At 47.3% G+C, this 16,380-nt stretch overlaps 6 protein-coding genes across 12 annotated transcripts in view; all 6 read left to right on the top strand.

The window, feature by feature from the left end:
• The first annotated feature begins 1,533 nt into the window (after positions 1-1,533).
• LOC128722196 (V-type proton ATPase subunit G) lies at positions 1,534-2,630 on the top strand. Its single transcript, XM_053816041.1, has 3 exons — positions 1,534-1,703; positions 1,853-1,953; positions 2,026-2,630. Exons 1-3 carry the CDS (start codon positions 1,622-1,624, stop codon positions 2,191-2,193), a joined length of 351 nt encoding a protein of 116 aa, XP_053672016.1. The 5' UTR covers positions 1,534-1,621; the 3' UTR covers positions 2,194-2,630.
• A 724-nt stretch (positions 2,631-3,354) lies between these two features.
• LOC128732134 (arrestin domain-containing protein 17-like) lies at positions 3,355-4,906 on the top strand. Its single transcript, XM_053825303.1, has 2 exons — positions 3,355-3,502; positions 3,822-4,906. The coding sequence occupies exons 1-2, from the start codon at positions 3,355-3,357 to the stop codon at positions 4,904-4,906; spliced, it is 1,233 nt and encodes a 410-aa protein (XP_053681278.1).
• A 1,109-nt stretch (positions 4,907-6,015) lies between these two features.
• LOC128720076 (arrestin domain-containing protein 3-like) lies at positions 6,016-7,276 on the top strand. The gene is made up of 2 exons (XM_053813722.1): positions 6,016-6,151; positions 6,254-7,276. The coding sequence occupies exons 1-2, from the start codon at positions 6,016-6,018 to the stop codon at positions 7,186-7,188; spliced, it is 1,071 nt and encodes a 356-aa protein (XP_053669697.1). The 3' UTR covers positions 7,189-7,276.
• Positions 7,277-7,815: 539 nt separating this feature from the next.
• On the top strand, positions 7,816-9,215 carry LOC128732225 (mortality factor 4-like protein 1). The gene is made up of 3 exons (XM_053825396.1): positions 7,816-7,843; positions 7,905-8,022; positions 8,096-9,215. The coding sequence occupies exons 1-3, from the start codon at positions 7,816-7,818 to the stop codon at positions 9,213-9,215; spliced, it is 1,266 nt and encodes a 421-aa protein (XP_053681371.1).
• A 353-nt stretch (positions 9,216-9,568) lies between these two features.
• On the top strand, positions 9,569-10,464 carry LOC128720209 (putative peptidyl-tRNA hydrolase PTRHD1). The gene is made up of 2 exons (XM_053813865.1): positions 9,569-9,801; positions 10,267-10,464. Exons 1-2 carry the CDS (start codon positions 9,616-9,618, stop codon positions 10,435-10,437), a joined length of 357 nt encoding a protein of 118 aa, XP_053669840.1. The 5' UTR covers positions 9,569-9,615; the 3' UTR covers positions 10,438-10,464.
• Positions 10,465-15,067: 4,603 nt separating this feature from the next.
• Positions 15,068-16,380, top strand: part of LOC128730557 (tropomyosin-2) — a 39,003-nt gene continuing 37,690 nt past the window's right edge. For 6 of the 7 annotated variants that reach the window (XM_053823619.1, XM_053823621.1, XM_053823614.1 and 3 more), the window contains exon 1: positions 15,102-15,238. The gene's annotated coding sequence lies outside the window, so the exon portion shown is untranslated. Of the gene's footprint in view, positions 15,239-16,380 lie in introns of all 7 variants that reach the window. The other variant, XM_053823615.1, reaches the window with a different exon arrangement.

Here is a 16,380-nt window from a genome sequence, read left to right on the forward strand (position 1 = left end):
TCCAAAAAGTGAGAAAAAGATCTCTGTCATCAGATATTTTGTGATCAAATTCTGTTACTGAGCTATAAAAATTACACAGCATATCTCTTCATTATCAGGCTGTGGCTGTAGTAACATCGTTTTCATACTAATGATCGTAATTTTGTTTCATCCATTTATTTTCAATTAAATTTTTTTTATCAGATTCAGTGTGTAGTGTTGTGATATATTCACATTATATTTGCGGTGAAGAGAATGCTCACAAACTCGTTTAGCTCTCTGGGCTGGTCGGTGCTTTCGACCGTTTTTTACCGAACCAATCTGGTTCAATCTGGACTGCAAAACGGTTTGCGAGTTCACTGGGTCCCGACCGGTACCATCGTCGGGATCCGTGCCGGGTCCCATTAGGTTGCGAAAAACGAGTTTTGCATTAATTCTTACCACTTTTTTTTCTCGCATCCGCATATATTGTTCGATAAATTATTGTTTCATGATCAGCTGATAATTTCGCTAACGGACCGAAGCGAATCCCCCGTTAGCCTTTCTCTGCCTATGCTCGTCAACGGCAGGACAAACAGGACGCCTGTGACATTCACCGGCAGTTGGCCGGTTATCGGGGTAATTTTCTCTAACCGGTCGCCACTGTTGTTTCCCGCGTAATTATCAATGAAAATAATTAGTGCATCGGATCGCGCTACTAACAGCTCCGGGTGATCGTCTCCCTGTTATGTCTGACTAACTGTTGACCTATTCGGGAACTGGCTTTGTTGCACTTTGCAGATAGCGATGCGGCCGGTATCATTCCACTGGGTGACCGATCAATCACGCCGAGCTTGGTAATTGTGTTCTAACGTGCAAGCAAATGCTAGGGATTCCTTCTAATCAACCAACTTATCGTATCTTTTTATGCATTTAAAAATGAGGCATAATGTGCATTGAATATAATGTGATTAAAAATAAAGGACAGTTTTATTCACACTCTGCTCTGTTAAATATTAGCATTAGCCGTTAGAATCGTTTGAAATAATTTTAAAAAATTGGGCAATTATAGTTCGTCCTTCCCTAGCCCGATTTCCATCACTAGAGCCGTAGAGATAGAGAAAAATTATGCAACGCGATAGCTAGATAGAAATATCCCTATTGCTGGTTGATAAACTTGAAGAGCTCGAGCATTCGTTGAAGTAAATGGGAAAGTCAAGCATAAGCTTGGATAGGCACACTGGGTAATACGGTGGACGTTCGAAAAAAAATTGTTAGAAAATGGCATCTCAGCTTTCTCAAATCTCCAGAACACTGCAGCACAAAAATAAGTTCATTTACAATGCAAAAAGCGATTATGTTCGGTAATAAAAGCAACAATAAAATAAATTTGTCCACCTTAGCTAGAGTGCAACGTGACAAATGCAACTTCCAGCTCTTCCAGCCACAGGTATAAACCGCACGACTTCGCTCTCCCGAGCTCTCTCTCGCACGAGTCACGTGAGCAAGTGTTTTTGCAGGGTTTGTCATATGATCAAATTTGAAAAAAAGTGTTAAATCAACTTGTGACTTCGAGGCATTTGGATTGCGCGCACTCGTTTTCCTTTAGTTCGTCGGTCCGTTCAGTTGCATCAGAGAACAGTCCCGTCCCCGGATTACTACGATGGCCAGCAACACCCAGGGCATCCAGCAGCTGCTGGCCGCGGAAAAGAAGGCCGCCGACAAGGTTGGCGAGGCGCGCAAACGTAAGTATGGCGCAAAATTTTGCCACCGTTCGCGTGTTCGCGATGGTCGAAAAACGTAACCACGGGGTCACATGACCCGCTGATGTGGTACCACTCAGTTTTGCCCCTTTCGGAGCGGATTTTTAAGGGATGGAAACGACTCGTTTCAGGCAAGGCACGTCGTTTGAAGCAGGCCAAGGATGAGGCCACGGAGGAAATCGAAAAGTACCGTTCCGAGCGGGAGCGTACCTTCAAGGATTTCGAAGCCAAGGTGCTCATTGCAAAAACGCTCATAATCGGTAGCACCCGTGTGACCCTTTCATAACTGCTTCCTTCATTCCAGCACGTTGGATCCCGTGAGGGCGTTTCGAACAAGATCGATGCTGACACGCGCCTTCGCATCGATGAAATGAACCGTGCTCTGGCCACGCACAAGGAGCCGGTCATCCAGGACGTGCTGTCGTTCCTGTACGCCATCAAGGCGGAGGTGCACAAGAACTACCGCTCATAAAGTGTTCAACCCAGTTCGCGCCGATCCAGGTACCGAAAGGTCCACCCTCCCCAAACGTTCCATCATGGGTCGAGTTGATTTTCACACGAACATTCCGACGAACAAACCCTACACTTCTTGTCATTTTCCTCTCAACGCCGAGCTGCCTGGTGACCTGCACGGTCTAAATGGGAGCTCGCGTTAATTTGCACCTTTGGACTATTTGCTTTCAGCCCTCTTAGTGCACTTCAAATACGTCACCGCCTGATAACTGGATGTGACGAGTGCGGGGAGAAATTTATCTTCTCCCGGAGGGTTTATTGTTTTTCGTTTTAATTTCTCCTGAGAGCCAGCGACGGCTGCTCAATATACAATGTTTTTTTTTAAATTGTTCTAATGTAAGATTATGTAAAAAGGAAACGCTCTAGGTTATGCTTGAATAAAGTAGATGTTAAGAGAACAAATTGTTGTCAATGTTTGCTTATCATTGATAGGGCGTTATCTTTCCGCGCTGCCACCGTCTATCTCCAGGAGTACGTTTCGCCATTGCAAAATGCCGTTTCAGTGCTACCGACTTTTTTTGTTCTGCACACGAATAAATTATGCAGAAAATCCGCAGCTGACAGATCGCCCCATTAGATCTTTCGACATGTGACTGGGGGGTTACCGCATGGTTACCATGGATACGACCAATGCAAATGACAGGTGCCTCGATCAAATCGGCGGATACTAATGAAATTTATACTAAACTAATAAACGTTGAAAAACCGTTGATTTTTTCGAATTCGGGGGCCAATTGTGATTCATAAAGCGTACGAAATAGAAATACCTGCTAGTAACACGCACACACGAACCTGAGCAGAACGCAATTCCCGTCGAACAACTGATAATGCTCTAATCTGTTACTGCCCTTATCGGTAATGTACATTTTTTGGTTTTGATCATTGTATCTAAATTATTACACATGCGAAGGGTTATCGAATATTCTGCCCAAATGAACCGTGAACGCCAAATCTACTCGTCAGTACAAAACGCTCACCGTTGCAGCAAGGATCGCTGTTCCTATCGATAGCATTTTTAGATTTTGTTGTGATATTAGCTGCATTCGCATGCTTAAATTATTTGAGTTATTATAAGTCTTTTAAGTTAGAAAATAGTTTGATAAATTGCATGGCACAGGACATGGGCAAAGAAAAAGATAAGAGCAAAGCCTCGAAACACATTAAATGTGACGTACAGTTTGACAATAATCCACAAGGCATCTTTCGCGCGGGAGACACCGTCAGCGGGACCGTTGAAATACAGCTGGAACAGCAAAAGAAAGTACGAGGTAAAGCAACAAAACAAATCAAATACATGCAATGTGTACAACAAAAAAAATTGAAGTACAAAGAAAGAGAACGTTATTTTCGGATATATTAAGCCATGAATGAAGATAAAGTTGGGCTACCGTTTGAATGGCGCTATACCCAACGTTCCTTATCTGCGTTTTACCAATGACAAATTTTTGGTTGCGCCTGAATAATTGGTTATAATCAAATGGGGCCAATATGCCAGTCATACATCATTTTGGATGTGTGTTGTTCATCACCTTCAAATGACTCATCGAACGGTAATGACTCAAACGATACTCGTTATCTTCGCCGCAGGGATCGCTCTACGAATAAACGGATTCGCTGCGACGTTCTGGAATGCGAAAATCAAGGATAATGAAAGCGGCCCAGGAAAAGGCAAGAAAAACAAGAAGACACACTTCAACGGACGTGAGGACTACTTCGGCACCGTGACATATTTCGTTGGCTCAGACGTGGGCAACCCGATCGAGGTGTTGGCAGGCGTGTACCGATACACGTTCGCCTGTGAAATCCCTCCGACTGCTCCTTCCTCGAAGGAGGGCAAATACGGTCACATCCGGTACGTGGTGAAGGTGTCCTTCGAGCGTCCATGGAAAACCGACCACGTGTTCCAACTGCCGTTCATCGTGAAAAGCCACGCCGATTTGAACGTGGCTCAGGAACGGATGCTGTTACCAGCGCGGGCTGAGCTGGTGCAGTCTTTCTACTTCGGTTTGACCGATCCGTTGATCGTGACGGCGACAACTCCCCGCACCGGGTATGCACCTGGTGAAGCGATCGAAGTGTCGATCAACGTCAACAACCAGAGCAGCGTGGATGTGCGCAGCATCACGGTTAAGTTCCAGCGAATCGACACCTTTCTCAGTCAGGTACCGTTCGTGAAGCAGTACTACGAGCACACGGTGATGGAGGAACGAACGATAGGTCGAGTCGCTGGTCGGAACGACGCCATATTTGAGGAGAACATCCTGATCGGGTCAACCGTTCCGTCGGATGAGGAACGGTGTAAGATCATCATGACACGCTACGAGGTGGAGATCTTGGTTCGGCCGGTTCGTTCGCGGAAAAAGCTTGTCCTTAGTTTGCCACTCGTGATCGGGACAATGGGGCTACCCAGCACTCTCTACCCCGTGCAGATGCTCGCCAAGGAACGGGCTGCCCTTGGACTGGAACCATCCGGCGCAGTAGCAGGAACTCAACCTCCATTGGAAGCACCTCCGCCGTATCCGTATGATGCGCAACCGTCCACATCCCGGGCGTTTTCGATGGAAAATTTGACCGACGATCCGTCGGCCCCCGCGGCCGAGGACGTGAAGGAGCACGAGTGTGAGAAGGGCTCGCAACCGTACACGCCACGTGATTACGATGATGATGAATAATAATGCCGGTTCTGTCGCGTGGCGTGAACCAAAACTGATTGATCATCAATTGCAAATTGTCTTCATGTGTGGGTTCATTTAGGTCTTGCGAGCTTCAAATGGGGAGCATTCCGTCCTGGAAAGAATGTAAGCCCTTGTTCTCCTGATGCCTGACCTACCTCAATGTGTTTCGCGTGCGATGAAACCGCGTGGCGACTCGCTTGCGCATGAACGATCGCGCTTCCACGGCACGACAAAGATGGCCGTCTTATGCTGCAATGCGCATAAAAAACCCCCACGAAAGAACGATCGCGAGGGCAACACATAAGACAATGCGCCGCTTGATCGTGCCCGGCCGGGAAAGCGGGATGCAAAGAAACGCCCTATCGTGGTGTGTGTGCCGTAACCCCAAGACCTGCGATCGTGCCAATGGGCCAGTCCAGCGTGTCTCTTTCTTGCGAGTATTTTTAGTCGTTTGGGGCGAGAAGGTACGTCGCTTCCCACACTCGATCGATCGTTCGGGGTGCGTGTTGTGATGTTGCCCGTCTCGGAAGCCCGTAGTGTCTTTGTTGAGTCACATCTTGAGGAAAATCTCGCTTTTCGGGTGGAAGCATCCTGAAGTGATGCTGGTGTCGATCGATCTTTTTACCCCCGTGTTGTTTCCTGTTGCGCCGTGCAAAGAACCATTGCGTGTGTAGGAATGGTGCCTCGTCTCAGCTCGTCAGCTCGCGGTTCTGCGCTCAGTGTGACGGATGACATCTCGAATTTTTGATATCGACCAATGCGGAATGAGTGCGGAATGAGTAATGCCGCAGCTATGGGCTCGTAACTTTATCGACCACAATTTCTGCTATCGAGCTTGGTTCGTGTTTTTTTAAGGTTTAGCTTTTATCTAGTGAAAAAATTACCGCAAAAATCGTTAAGTCATCTTTATCCAACTCCGTCGACAGATAATTCACCTACGGCTCGCGAATCGTTATCAGCTTTATCGGCAGTTGGTTCGATTTTCACGAGCTGCCTGCTTAGGTTGCCCGCGAAGTACGGTACGGTCATTATTTGGCTGAGTGTGCTCTTTCGTGCAGTTGTTTCGTCCACGGCCTCGCGATCTTCAAGGTGAAAACGGGGGCAAAATGCCCAAGGAAAAATCCTCCAAACACGTCAAATGCGACGTGCTGTTCGAAAACAACTCGAGCGGTATTTTTACGGCCGGTGATCGTGTTACGGGGGTGGTCGAGTTGCAGCTCAACAAGATCAAGAAAGTGCGAGGTTAGTTTGATATGGGTGGTTGACAGTGCGTTTTAATTGTTACGCGCCGTTATCGGAGATTTAATCCCTCCAAAAAAAAAACCATTTCTCATTGTGTTTTAGGTGTCTCTCTGATAATCTCTGGTTTCTCGTCCGTGTATTGGGAGGCAAAGGTTCCGGATGGGCCAAAGAACAAAAAAGTGAAGGCGCAATTTAAGGGTCGCGAGGATTTCATCAAGTCCAAGCAGTACCTGGCCGGGACGGAGAATGGCACCGGGATACAACTGCCGTCAAATACGATTCGGTACCGGTTTGATTTCGCCATTCCTCGGACAGCGCCCACCTCCATGGAGGGAAAGTACGGACACGTCCGGTACCTACTACAGGTTTCGTTGGAGCGACCCTGGAAGTTTGATCATAACTTCCAGAAGCCCTTCACCGTGGTGTATCCGGCGGATCTGAACCAAAGCAACGACGTACTATGCATACCGACGAAGGCTGAAGGAATGCTATCGTTCTACTGCGGATTTTGCCGTTCGAGACCATTGATAGTGACGGCGACGACACCAAAGTCCGGCTACTCGCCAGGTGAAACCATCGAACTGGAGGTTTTCGTGCAAAACTCGAGTAAGGTAGTGGTCAGCGAAATTGAGATCAAGTTCCAGAAAATGCTCAAGTTCACCAGCCAAACACGTGTCATCGGAACGACACAAATTCCGCAGGAGATACAGAATGTCCAGTACGAGGTGCTCGAGGTGCACAAGATACCGTCTGTCGAGGGAGAGAACGATGCGCGTTTCGTGGAGAACTTTGTCGTCGGTCCTATTCCGTCCACAGAAACGACACTCAGCCGGATCGTGCACGTGTGCTACGAGCTGCTGCTTATCGTGAAGCCACAAGCTTCGACCAAGCGGATAAAACTCAACATACCCATAACGATCGGGAAGATCCCGCTGGCGGGATCTGCTACGCCGTATTCAACTTCTGGTGGGTTACAGAAATTGGCCGACACTTTGGAGGACCACAGCGCATATGCCCCACCGGCGTATGAGGCGTAGAGGTGCAATTGATAGCAGCATGATGATGACAACCTTGTGATAGCGATTAAATACAAAGAAACGAGCAACCGAATGAAGAACACACGTGACGTGCTAGTGATTTTAAACGGCATATTTAAGTAATAGTAAACATTTTTATTCCTATAATAAAACTTAAATTTATTTAATTCGATTTTTATTAAACTTCTACACCATCTATAAATTAAAAACTTTACAACAATTAAACATTTTTAAGCAAATGTGAGTCACCGATCTTCAACAAACGGTGGTATGGTGAAAATTCGGTGGGCGTGCAGTCGATGAAAACTACTATTGTTTTCAGCAACATTTGGCTAAAGAATAATATCTCTGCCATAGCGAACTGTTTTACTTTATTGATTATAATAAACGTATTTTACCGCGGTTTCCAGTATTCAGTTAAATTATTTAATCGTTTCTGTCAAATATCATGCTGATCTAGATGGGTCTTCATAGTTCATCGCATAATGTCATTTTGACAGCATCAAGAAACATTTTGGCATTTCTAAACTAGAGCGGAGGAACTGAGCGTTGTTTTAGTTTTTCGTTGAAGCCAATTAAACGAAAATTTCACAACTGGATAAGAAAAATACACAGGACGGCGGGAAGATGCCCCCCAAATTCAAATTCACGGAAGGTAGTTTCAGAAAATGGGATGATCCGATAGAGAATGCATTGTGAAAGTTTGTTTATTTTAGGTGAAAAGGTACTTTGTTTTCATGGGCCACTCTTGTACGAAGCCAAGCTGCTAAGAAGCGCAATTATGAAAGAAAAACAGGTTAAGTACCTGGTTCATTATGCCGGTTGGAACAAGAAGTATGTATTTGCTCTAACCGCGAAAGTTTCGTTTGTATCATAACATAACGTATAACACTGCGGGTTATTCCAGTTGGGATGAATGGGTTCCCGAGAGCCGTGTCCTGAAATTCAACGAAGCAAACCGGCAACGACAGCAGGAAGTACACCGGTTGCACTCACCTCTAGTAAAAAACAAGAAAAACAGTGCGAAAGCTAAGAAATCAGACGCTCAGGGTGGTAGTAGTAATCAAAGCAAAGATAGCGACTCTCGAGCTTCGACACCATCGAAGGAAGTTTCGAAGGAAAAAGAAACGACGACACTGCCAGTTACTGCATCTGCTTCAACTGCAACAACAACCACATCGAACGCAACGGCTGGAGGATCGTCAGGAAATGCATCTTCTACAGGGAGAAATAGATCATCCCAGAAAACCACAGTCACAAGTGCGAGCGTCTCTTCCTCACCTGGTTCGACATCGTCTTCTACGTCATCCTCTGTACCGGGACCAGCAGCGGCTGCCACTACGGGCGCAGCAACAAGCACAAAAGAAGGAAAATCTACGGAAGGCAAAGAGCCAACAGAGAAACTGAAGGAAGAGTCAGCCAGTGAACAAAGCAACTCGAAAGTAAAAAAGCGCGGTCGAAGTGATACAAATTCGTCCAATGTGGAGTCGGAGGATCAGTTTATGTCGAAGGTGGAGGTGAAAATTAAAATACCTGACGAGCTGAAAGTATGGCTGGTGGACGACTGGGATGCGATTTCGCGTCAAAACAAGTTGCTTGAGTTACCTGCGAAGGTAACAGTACAGGAGATAGTGGACAACTACGTACAGTACAAAAAACAGAGCAAGGTTACGACCGCTACTAAGGAAACGGCCGTGGCAGACATTGGCAATGGTATAGTGGAATATTTTAACGTCATGTTGGGGTCCCAGTTGCTGTATAAATTTGAAAGGCCGCAGTATTCGGAAATCATTAGCTCACATCCAGATGTGCCGATGGCGAAAATGTATGGATCCGTTCATCTACTCAGACTGTTTGTGAAGTTGGGACCGATGCTCGCTTTCACTGCACTCGATGAAAAATCCATTCAAACGTCCCTCGGTCACGTCCAAGATTTTCTCAAATATTTGGTTAAGAATAGCAGCACGTTGTTCAATATGCAGCATTATGTTAACACGAGTCCAGAGTACCATCGGAAAGCATTGTAAAGCAGGATTACAAGGCATTTTCGAATTATTTCAGATAGTATAATTTGCATTTCTACTCATGTACATCAATAAACACAGTCGATCGCAAGATACACATGTCCATTCCCAAGAAATAGAGTTTTAGAATTTAAACATGTGTGGTTTATTGTAAGCATAAATTAGTTATAAAAACTAAAATACCGAATATCAGTTCGAAAATGATATGTCAGGTTAGTTTGACAGTTCTTTTGGTCTTCGGTCGGTATTTCATTTGCACGAAAGAGAAGGAAAATGTAAACAATCCCATGCACCCAAAGGAGAGAGCAGGGTAAATAATCATGGAACAAACCAAAACAAACTTGTTGGCACGGAGAAGCCGGTTCAGGTGTTTTAATCACGAACTTGAAAAGAAATTTATTAAATGGCTGCCACAAAATTAGTTCAGTATGTTATTGTGAACGGAGAAATAGCTAAGAGTTGGCCTAAGGGTGCCCTTATTGCGCAATGCTGCCACGCTGTGGCGGCTGTAGGACATTTATATGCCTCCGACTCGGACACCGCCGAATATTTTAAAGATTTGGATAATATGCACAAAGTAGTTCTAGAGGTAAGTTTATGATAACAAATAAATAAAGGACTTCAACAATTAATTATCGAACCAAGACTCCACCACAATTTTAGTATTGTTCCGAGAAAGCTCGTATACGCAATAACATTCGAATTTAATAATGCCAACGCCGAGATGCGATCGCGCTCGTTTGCTCCGCATCGGAACAGTTGGGTGTGAAAGTTATTTTAGGATTTTGAAAGAGTATTTCTAACACCTACACGAAATATGCCAAAAACTCTCCACAAGAAAGAAGAATAACATTGGCTGAGCGCGGACGGTCTGGGGATGAAACCATCCGTTCCGTGTTACTTACGCGCGGCCAGGTTATTTTGGGAATCCGAATATACGAATGTGCGGACTGGGGTATGCCTGCCAGATGGATGTATTACTGTACTGTTTACCGCAGGGAGAACCGTTCAGGTGTTCCGACTTTTCACCGCACCATCCCATTTTCATTTTCAGGCACCGGACGCGGCCAAACTAGTCGGTCTGGGTGAAGTGTTGCAACAGAACGACATCAAGCACAAGGTGTGGGTAGAACAGCCCGAAAATCTGCCAACATGCATTGCGTTGAAGCCGTACCCCAAGGAAGCGGTGCAGAAATTCGTAAAGAAATTTAAATTGCTAAGCTAAGGTTACTCTGCTATGGAAACAAAACAATTTCGATCATGGATAATATTGGCCAAGGAAGATCGATAGAGTCGGTAAGATTGTTACATTTTTTGACTACTTTTCTTACGACACCTAATGATGACATGAGGGTTGTTTTTTTCACTTGGGCCTGCACCGAGCAGTGTTCTTGTAAAACGTTCCAATTTTGTATTTCTTTGCTCGACCCAGTTTTATTGCGTTCTGCCTCCGCGCACCGAGAGGAATAGTTTTATTTATGGAAACCGATCCTAACCACCGCACAACGTTCCGATAAACAGTGTGGGTGGGAAAATTTGATCTCGTCCGTTGGTTCTAGTGGGTTGGTGGAACGAGCGTCTCCTCGAGTCCGATTATTGCAGGCACATGTTAACTGAAGGGGCAGCTGCAAAAAAAATGCAAATAGTTGCCGAAACAACGGTTAAATGATCGCTTTTATTTATCTTTTCACCGTTCGGAAAATGAAAAATCGAACGCGCATTGCACATGCGCCAGATATGGACGATTCTTTGGCAAACGCGAACGAACGGTGTTATTAACTGGCGCAAAATGCGTAGGGGGATCGGTATTTTTAGTAAGGTTTGCTGATTTCCATGCACTTTTTTATCGAGTTCACTTTGAAAATTTTCAAAAAAAATGTTCATAATTCCTTTTTTATGCTGTTGTCCCGAGGTGCCTTGCATGGAGTTTTGGTTTTCTTTTGGTTTAATTATAATTTTAATTGATTTAACAAGATACGGCCCTTTGGGGTATAGACCCTCTCGCGAACTAGATTACTGCCTTGATCGAGTGGCAAAATAGCAATTGCCAAACGCCAAGCAGATGGTCATAATCGAAGTTCGCAATCGAACTTCATCGCGCACCGGCGCAGTTGTCGCGTTATGTGGAGATAAATATGGCGCACATGGTCGTTCCGGGAGCGTGGTACGTGTCCATAACTCGAGCAAATATTTTCAACCATCTGTAGCAGCCACATACGGGGGCTGGGGGACTGTTTTATGTTCACATGCTTCTTACTGGCCTGAGTGACATAATCGGTTCAAGCGACCTTTCCGAGGCTGCACCAAAAACCGATCGGTGTAATAATCGAACGAGCCCGCGCTTGGAAATCATCTTCCATAAGCGTGGAAAGTCGGCCACCACCGATACTCATCTGGCGGCCTGGCATCGACGGCCGTGCGGTCGGAGTGGAGCGAAAATTAATAACCACCAGTTTGATCTTCAAAAAACTCGTTCTTTATGGGCATCGACAATGCGCACATGCGGTCGTCCTTGCGCCTGCGTCCTGCCCGCTAGCCCGCCTGTCCCAGGTGTGGGCACCACGCGACCATGAGGTGGCTCCAGTTTGGCGAAGATATCGACGACGAGAATCTGTCCCCGGGTCTTGCGAACCAGGCGAGCACGGCGAAATTATGGGCGCGCGCTTGAAACCAACTCGATCGGTACCCGCACGGTACTGCCGCCCTTCGGAGCAATTGTCAATAGTACGAGGGCGCGCGCGCGCGCGGATCTCCCTTCGATGCTCATCGAGAGACCCCTTTTCCCTTTTTGGGCACGTTTGCTGCCTGGCCAGAGGGTGGGGTGGTTTGCGCATTTAAATTTCTGCAGCATGATTCATCAGTAAGCGCCAAGCGCACCTGGCCAGCGATGGGAACTCGGTTCCAGTGTGGCCGGGGAGTGTTTCACGGACAGCTTTGTGATGACAAGCGCACAATGTTCTACGGCGGCCTTTATTGCTTTGATTCGGGCTTAACTAACCTTGGTTTAGGGGACAATGTTTTTCGGGAATGGGTAGCCTTGCGAGTGTGCTCACCGAAGAAGATGTCAAGGACTTGGGAAGAGCTGATTGTTTGGGAAAGATTTCGCCGAACTGGCCGTGGCAGGCAAGCCGAGCACGATGAAATTGAAATGTTCCGTGCGTGCCAAAATGGGCAACCCGGCACAAGAATAGATTGTTCCGATCTTGACTGTCAATGTTGGACGCCCTGTGATATTATACGACTTTGCAACCGTCGGGTTACACATGATTCATTCATGCAGCGCATAAACTGAAGGATCGTTCCGGTGGTGCAATTCTATTTCGAGTAGCAAAGCAATAAATGTGCGGCTGTCGCTCGTTTCATAGCTCGTTATGGGATGCATTTGCTGAACCGCCATAGTGACTTGAATTATTTTGATGATCTCCGATCATAGTAATTGCTAACTGTCCTGATTGAATTAGTTTAATGATGGAAGCAAAATTGATGAATTATCGTACTTTTATGATGATTTTTTTTTATCCCGGTGTTTGACCTAGATGTATAGAAAAAATATTAAATTTTGCCTTTAAATACTTCAACCATGTGTCTCGCACGCCTGGTAGAGTGGCTTGCTAGTTTTAATTTTCTTAGCACACTCGATGACCGGATTTAGCCATCGGTTCGTTCAGCAAAAGGAAATGCAATCTGCTACGTCGCCCGGACAACCTACCATTTGCAGTGCCACACCGGCGTTAATGTCTTCAGCCAGGCAACGTTGAATAATTGATTAATTGCCGTAATTACTATCGCACCGGCATAGCCAATCATATCACTCTAAGGGTGTGAATCACGAACAACCCGGTGAAGCTACGTACGATCGGTGGGTTGCGAGTGCAACTAAATCCGCTGTCTAGGGAATCATTTAGCACCCCACTAACTGCAAAAGGATCGTGAACGTAACAAACCCTTCCATGTGGTGGGAAAAAGCGTAATTATTGACGTGCTAACGTGGTAACACGTGGCAGCATACGGTGGTTGGGGCGCCTCCACCTTCCGGTCAGATCGGCGCATAATCGACTGATTGGTTGGAAACCATTTTCACAACTCACCTCCACCGATTTTGACAGATTAACACCAAACGTGCGAGTGTGGTGGGGATTTATTGCCCTCGAAGGTGCCATATGCCGACCAGACGGCTCGGTTCATCAAAAAGGGCACGGAGTTTGTGGTCTGCACCTACGACCTTGCGACCTACGTGGCCTTCTGGTAGATTACATCCTTCACGGCGTGTTTGTGTACGTATCTGGCTCCTGTGAGGTAATTAAGAGGTAACCAGAGGAAGAACCACGTAGACCTTCTCCGCGAGGGCACTGCGAAGAAGCCCTTTTGAAGAAACCGTGTGGAGGTACGCGAAATAGAACGTATTTACGTTACTTTTTTGCCTAATATGGTCACGTTTGGATGTCCAGAGAGGTTGTCTCGCGTACAGCCGAGTACACCGTCGGTAAGGGCTGCATTGCGCGAGTGACGCCTTTGTAAAGCGGTACATTCACGATCGTTTAAACCCCTTTGCGACAGCTGGAGGTCCGTAAGGTCCGATAAGGATTGGGGCGTCTTTCGTTGCTTTGTGGGAGCGCCCGGAATGGACGGCGCCACCCTTTTTCGCTAATGCGACAGATGATTGACGTTGGTGCAATTTTTCCCCGTTTTGCATGGCCGTTTCCATGTCGATTACACGTGTTCAGTATGTACGTCATTTTACTACCAGGGTGGTACAGGAGTGGGCTCTTTTCAACATATGTGCATTTTGTTCTTGAACATTTCCTGTGGCTATATGCAAGTAGTGCAATATGTTGCCTGTTTTTGAATTATTCGAACAAATAACATTAATTCTAATCTTTCCTAACCCTCAACTAAGGAGTAAATTGCAAAGATTTTTTAAAAGGAGCCATACTATAGGATGTCTTCTTTAATTAGGTGTATAATTTAATCGTCATTATTTGCTCACTTTTAGAACGTGAAATTACTACCGGAAGGAATCACCACGATCGTGTTGCATCGATCGTCCGCGGCCAGCGGCGAGCCCAGCTCAACAGGTCGATGTTGAGGCTGTGATTCATTGAATCTAAATGTCTAAACCCTACCACCATCGTGTCCCCATCGGCCGGCTCCGTGGCGTAGGCCAAAGAAAAATCCCACATTTCGGTGGTTGCCCAAAATGTTTATGACGTCAGCAAGGGAAAGAGAAACCCGATGGGAGATAGCGCGACATCCCGGTCCGATTGTGGCCGCGTCGGGATGCTAAATATAGGACCCGAGGAACGGAATGGCCGGAAAAACTCGCAGCTTCCCTTCGTGTGAAAAATCCCGAAAAGCGTGCGTGCGTACGTGGTGGTGGAAATTTTCCACCGATCGTACGGTGGTGGGGACTCGATCGCTCGATCACACGCTATGTAAACCACCGGTGGTGGGGATGCACCCGTCGATGGAGAGGGAAAACTCGACCGAACACGCAACGGTCGCTGCGCACGGGCTTTCGCGCAAACCACGATTTGCGTATACGCCTGAGGGACGTGATGGGTTTTCGCGAAGATGTCGCCACGATCGACCACTACAAGCAAACCGTGTGGCCTCCCTCCCCGTTTGGGAGGTTTCGCACACATGCTATGCGCTATGGGAATGCGCCACGGAACCGGGTCGAAAGTGTCCGAGAGGACCTGATCGCGCTGGTTCCGGTACGGTGTTTCGTGCGCACGACGGTAAACCCGAAGCTGGCCCGCGGTGTGGTGTGTGCGTGCGCACGATCAACCCGGCCGGTCGATGTATGCGAGTGCGCCTAAGGGGCCAGGGTCCGCACTGTGCGCCACTATCGAGACGGTTTTTCGACGTTTTTCAGTTCGCCTTTAAACTGTTTAACTCGCGGATTCAAGTGTAAGTAAGGTCCTCCGGTTTGGCGCTGCGCTTGGCGATATCGTTTTGCTGGTTCGAGTTTTTGGGCACTGGGTTTTTGGCGAGTTTTGCGCGACAATCGGCTGCAGGTGGTTGTGGTACATATCTTTGCCAGGATTTGGGACAATTTCTGCTCCAGCCCGTCGGTAACGGGGCTCGAAGTCGAGCTCGGCTCCAGCGTGGCGTGTGGATGAGGCTCTATGATTCATAGAAGAGGTCCTTCGGGAGGCGGTTTTTGAACGGGTGGAGTTTCAACGTTCGCGCGAGTGGTCGAGAAAGGACACCCGGAAAAGGGTGGGAACAGCGAACGTCGTGGGAAGGGATAGGGGTGGGGGGAGGGGGGGGGGGTGAGCGTAAAGGAGGAACGACGAAAATGGAAAAGGACAAAAGGACGACTGAAGCCACGGTAGTGAACTCATTCTCCAGCCTTAGGTTCGGACACTCCAGGTTCTACGTGGAGACAGAGTGTGTGTGATCCGAGTTCTCATGTGTGTGTGTGTGCGTGTGTCTCCAGTGAGCAAAGGGGTAGTGGGGGTGTGGGGGGGCGGTGATAGAGGTGGGAGGTTGGGCTCATCCGTGTGCGTGTGCCGATGCACCGTTTCACCTGAGTGCAGTTAGTGTTTGTTGCATAAACGTCAAAAAGGCTGATCAGCTGATCCGAGGGCTCCCTTTGGATTGCCTCGCCCGTGTCCAGCAAAGTTCGAAAGACCCTTTGCCACCCTCCATCTCCCACCTCCACCCACCTCACCCCACCCCACCCACATCCATTGCCCACTGTGGAATGTGCGCGCGAGCGCGCGCGAGCCCATCATCGGTTAGGAATGTGCATGTCGAGCAGGAATGGCGAAGCAAAAAAAAAAAAAGAAAGACAATTCGAACAGAAGACCCTGAGCCCTCTAGAGCCCTCCGTTTGAGTTTTGTGTGGAACCCACCGACGACAGCCAGTTTTATGCTGCCGTTCCGTCACGATTCCGGACCATTGTGTAATTGTGACCGATCGCGCGCATGAGCTTTCGCGAGGAAGTGCGATATTTTTAAAACGAATAGCCAACACACCAGCCGCTCGCAGGACCACTGAAAAAGCGCTCGTGAAGATCGTGCTGGCGTTGCACGACCCGCACGATCGCACGCACGTAATTCCGCGAGCAGCGCCGAGAGCAAAATCAAACCACCCAACGGACAAAAACCGTCCACCGATCGGACCGTATTTTTAGAACCGTGTTTAGCTTCTGTGATCGAA

This window comes from Anopheles nili, chromosome 2, assembly GCF_943737925.1.
Source record: "Anopheles nili chromosome 2, idAnoNiliSN_F5_01, whole genome shotgun sequence".
Taxonomy (NCBI): Eukaryota; Metazoa; Arthropoda; class Insecta; order Diptera; family Culicidae; genus Anopheles; species Anopheles nili.